The 4,934-nt window shown below is 42.0% G+C and overlaps 1 protein-coding gene across 3 annotated transcripts in view; it reads right to left on the reverse strand.

The window, feature by feature from the left end:
• LOC126384645 (sodium- and chloride-dependent betaine transporter-like) overlaps window positions 1-3,602 on the reverse strand; it is a 65,155-nt gene extending 61,553 nt beyond the window's left edge. For 2 of the 3 annotated variants that reach the window (XM_050035784.1, XM_050035783.1), the window contains exons 1-3: window positions 3,300-3,602; window positions 2,769-2,969; window positions 422-556 (exon numbers count right to left, since the gene is read on the reverse strand). In XM_050035784.1, coding sequence (XP_049891741.1) covers window positions 422-556; window positions 2,769-2,958 — 325 coding nt within the window. In that variant the 5' untranslated portion in view covers window positions 2,959-2,969; window positions 3,300-3,602. The remainder of the gene's footprint in view (window positions 1-421; window positions 557-2,768; window positions 2,970-3,299) is intronic. The other variant, XM_050035782.1, reaches the window with a different exon arrangement.
• Between the last annotated feature and the right edge of the window lie 1,332 nt (window positions 3,603-4,934).

Here is a 4,934-nt window from a genome sequence, read left to right on the forward strand (position 1 = left end):
TTTTAGTCGCAAATGCGAGTGCAGTGAGGGACGGATCGCCACACTGCCGACATTTTACTCCGCCCGTCACGGCACGCTGTTTGATTGCGTTATCAAAACACGCCACTATTATTCGGCCTTGCTTTTAACTTATTCCACCGAATACCGAATGTGTGTTTTTTTGCAATATTCGGCCGAATATATTCGGTTATCAAATATTCGGTGCATCCCTAATATTAAGGGGGCATGTTTTATCAGAAATAAAACACCTTAACATTTCTAGAATATATATAAAAAAGGCTAATGTGGTCATTTTGTTTTGGGTAATCTGGTTAGAAACGTTAACAAATCAAGACACACTGAAGAAAACACAATGAACAATACATATTTCCTGCACGTCAACTTGAGTTATTACAAAAATCAGCCCGAGCCTTGTTTTTACCCTGGAACATGGGACATATCTTCTTCCAGACGGTCACTCCACCCTCGCTGGTGTACTGGCCCAATGCCATCTCCAGGAAGAGCACAGGGATGCCACAAAACAAGAGGCACAGGAAGTAAGGGATGAAGAAGGCAACTGTAAATACAGACACCAGTGAAGAAGAAGAGTCACTTCATTGTGATATAAAGCAGTGGTTTCTAGAATAAGCACGCTGACAGATAAACACATATTAAGCCACGGATGCCACATATTAAAGCTGGGGTAGGCAGAAATCAGGAATTTAAAGCCTGAGCTCCACCCTCTCTGTCCTCCTAAGCCCCTCCCACCAGATGACCACAGGCATGTGCACGTGCTTCATACAGTAACACAGTGTTTCCCATACATTGATTTATTTGATCTTATTTCACTGTAGAGGTGTACACAGCTTGACCAAGGCTGGAGCAGCTCAAATTCATCAAGCACAAACCCCTCAGCACCAGGTGTTTGCGTAACAGCAGCAACAGAAAGTTTGCCGATGCAGCAGGGGAGTCAGGGTTGTTGTCCACCTGGAGCTGGGGTTTGTGCCGGTTGGACTCAGCTTGCGCTAAGCGGGGGTCCATCTCCAGACCTGCTGCCCACTCTCCTCCCTGTAAGGTGTTCTGTAGCTCAACTATTAGCAACAATTTCTCTCCATCTCTGAATTGCTTGGCATGTGTTTTATTTAGTTTATTGTCAGACTCTGTTTTAGACTCTCTTTTTTATATGTCTGTCCTCCATTATTGGGTTGTTTTGAGGTGAAGCCAATGCTGGAAAAACAACTTTCGCTGCAGGATTCTCTGCCACTGAAGGGACATGTCCGTGCATCTGCATTTATACAACAGCCAATAGGAACACCCCTCTGAAATGGTCTGTGATTGGCCAAAGTCTCCTGTCAATGCCATTTTATAAAGCCTGAAAGGAGACAACAGGAGGTGCAGAAGTCTAGTTTTTTAAATCCACTTGAGTGGCAATATACTCAACGTTAATTGTGGGATTTTTGTCTAACCTCTTGTACTCCACCCCCATTTTGTAGCAAAAACACCCAAAATGACATACCCAAATTAAAATGACCGTAGCTTGAGGTCCTGCCAGAAAGAAAACTCTCTTAAGTTTCTTGTGAAAGTGTCAGAAACCCTCTAGGTGATACAGAGACAGAGTAATGAGCCTCTGAAGTTAGTAGAAAATTGAAGATTTTGCCTAAAATAAAATAAAAAATGTGTTTCAGGATGAATAACTGTCTGTGGCTTCATCTGAGAAGGTAAATGACACTGTGGGGCTGTAGGCACACTATGAATGAACATTTGTTTCAAATTTGAAGAAGATTGCTCAAAGTATGACCATTCTACAGTGTTTTTTCCATGAAAAGATCCAGGCGGAGCTCCAAATGACAAGTCAGTCACTCAGCTTCAAAACAGTACTATCAGTGATCAAACAACACTCAGCCAGCTTCAAACATTGTACCTTATTGAAATCAGGTGTGATTGTGATAGCTGATGTTGCTGATGACGCAGAAACATCATAAAATATCACAAAATAAAGCCATATGACCCCACTTGCTAGGCAGTATATCTCAGGCAAAAATAATGGCAGGAGTGAGACTCTTACCTTTTATAAAACAGGTCTCGAGTAATCCTTTAACTTTTCCCGTCGAAAAATGGCATGACATGACTTGTCACCACTCATCGCGATTTTTGACTTTGAGTGTTTAGGCTGCTCTGGTTCGAAATACATAATAAATAAAAGAAAAACGATGTTATTTTTGAAAAGTCGAGAGCTTCCTCAGTCCGGCAATACCAAACATCACATGGTTGGATGATGTAGTGCGCCTGGGAGATACCATTTAACAGAGGAGGGGGGGAGCGAGGACGTCAGCGTCCTGGCGAAGATAGAGAGGTTAATGATGCCAAAATAAAACCGCCTACCCCAGCTTTAAAGGCTGATTATGTAACTAGCTAAGTGGAATGAAGGAAATGATTAAACAGCTTATAGTGGGATTACACATTTTTCTGGACACTATGTGGACACAAGCCCTAACTGTGAGACAGGATCATGACCAGTGGTGAAAAAATAGAGCAAAACAACAGTTTTGGAGATGGGAATTAAGCTAAAATTAGTGACATATGACTTTTGCTGTAACCTCTCCGCCTCTCACATGATCAAACTCTCATGATCTGATTGTTTTCCATCCCTGTTTTTGTTGAACATGCACATGCAAACATGTGTTCAGGCGTGCAAATGCACATATGCACACATATTTTAACCTTATAAGCCATGTCTTCTATATCACAGCCAGCAAAAATCCTCCATACATCCCATCTGGGTCCCTCACCTCCCCCGTTCCTGTAGCACAGATAGGGGAAACGCCAAAAATTCCCAAGGCCAATGATGAGTCCAGTCATGGCGAGCAAGGACTCCCTTTTGTTGGCCCATTTTCCCCTTGGCTGATCCCCTTCCTCAGTCACCCCTGTATCTGGCCCCGAGCCTCCAGCAGGATCCCCTCTGGCTGTTTCCTCAGTCATGGTCTCTCAGTCTGTTATGTGCACACATCATAAACTCAAGTTAAACACAGTCCATGTCTGTTATGATCTCTAACAGACACCTTTACAGTATAATTGATTGTTTTCATAATTATAATAGCTCCCACATAAAAGTCTCCTCCTCTGGTTAAGTCGATGCCAAATGGAGGCTCTGACAAAACCATCAGACTCCCAAACGCCTTTAACTGCACATGACTTCAAAGCAAAGACTCGGGACACTTGTGCAACTTGCAAAAACTACCCCTGAGAAAGAACTGATGCACATAATGAGGTGATTTAATATTTCTAGCTTCTTGAAAGAGATTTAACTGGATGTAACTCACCCGTGAGTTTGCAGCGGTCGCCGTCAGTAAACTCCTCAGACTGTGCGCGAGCGGACTTGTGAAATTACAATTACCCCGAACGTAGCTGTCTGCTCTGTTTGCTGGAAAAAAGGTAACGTGATAAAGTGACCGATCTACAAAAATGCGCAAGAAGTACCGGTGGCAACAATTTTCTTTTGATTTATTGAAAACTTAAGAAGTTGTCAACAAAAATCTGGGTCCTCCCCCGATAGGGATCGTTTAAATACAAGGAATCGCGGCTTCGGCCCACCGCCTAAATGTGAAAAGCCTCAATCTATAGAGAGGCGTGTCTTAATGGATACTCCGCCACCCAACCCCGGACCACCACACACACACACACACACACACACACACACACACACACACACACTGTTTCTCTACTCGAGTTCAGCAGTTCGGACTTGTGGACTTCGCAAGTTCGGACTACAGTCATTTCTGCTTTTGGAACAGCAGCGAACTTGAAGATGTCACCACTTCCGCTCGCCTTGGCTGTTTAAACTTAAGTTACAATATTGGCCAACCCTTTGGCTTTATGAATCCATATAAATGAGAGCTTAATCAATTTTTATTTTTATTGTACATTTACTTTTAAAAAATACATGTGCCATCTTTTGTTGCCTCATAACTTATTTAATATTTAAGGATTTTTAGAAATATTATTTCTCAAACTATTCTGCACATATATTCAGAGGCACCGTAGGATAATGATATTGCCAAAAAAAAGTGAGATTTTGCATTTATTTATTTTAATCAGGTTTGTGAAAAACAAAACAACAATATTTGAAGGACAGTCACAAAAATGTAATGATAGTAACATTATCCTTAAAATCCTAACTCTTGAATGAAGCAAAATTTGACCACTTTTGATTTCACATGACCGAAAATACACACAGTAACACCAGTGACACAATAAAACACCAGTGACACAAGAGCACCAACTACTGATTCATTCAATATTAATTATTTATACCTTTACCTTTAAGATAGAACTTTTGCAGTCACCATAGGTAATTACACATCCTCGAAAACTCAGATTACCTGTGGTGTACCGCAAGGTTCAATTTTAGGTCCAATTTTATTTTCTATTTATATGCTTCCGCTCGGTCAGATCATCCGCCGCCACAACGTGTCTTTCCATTGCTATGCGGACGACACACAGATATACCTCCCGCTGAGACCGGATGACCCAAGAAGCCTAGCTGCTGTGTTAGATTGTCTCAACGATATCAACTGTTGGATGGCCCAAAACTTTCTTCAACTCAATAACTCCAAATCCGAAATCATACTGTTCACTCCCCCAAACTCCACCAGTCCCATTGAAAATAGCCTTGGTCCCCTGTCCGTTAACGTCAAATCCGCAGCCAGAAACTTAGGAGTAATATTCGATCCAGACCTCAACTTCCAACCTCATATCAATAAAGTTGTCCAGTCCTGCTTCCATCAGTTAAGAACTATCTCCAAAATCAAACCCATGCTCCCACATTCTGACTTAGAAAAAATAATCCACGCATTCATCTTCTCCAGACTCGATTACTGTAACTCACTCCTCTCTGGCATAAACCATAAATCACTCTCCCGCCTCCAACTGGTCCAGAACGCAGCAGCTAGGCTTCT

The sequence above is a fragment of the Epinephelus moara genome, chromosome 23 (assembly GCF_006386435.1).
Source record: "Epinephelus moara isolate mb chromosome 23, YSFRI_EMoa_1.0, whole genome shotgun sequence".
Lineage (NCBI taxonomy): Eukaryota > Metazoa > Chordata > Actinopteri > Perciformes > Serranidae > Epinephelus > Epinephelus moara.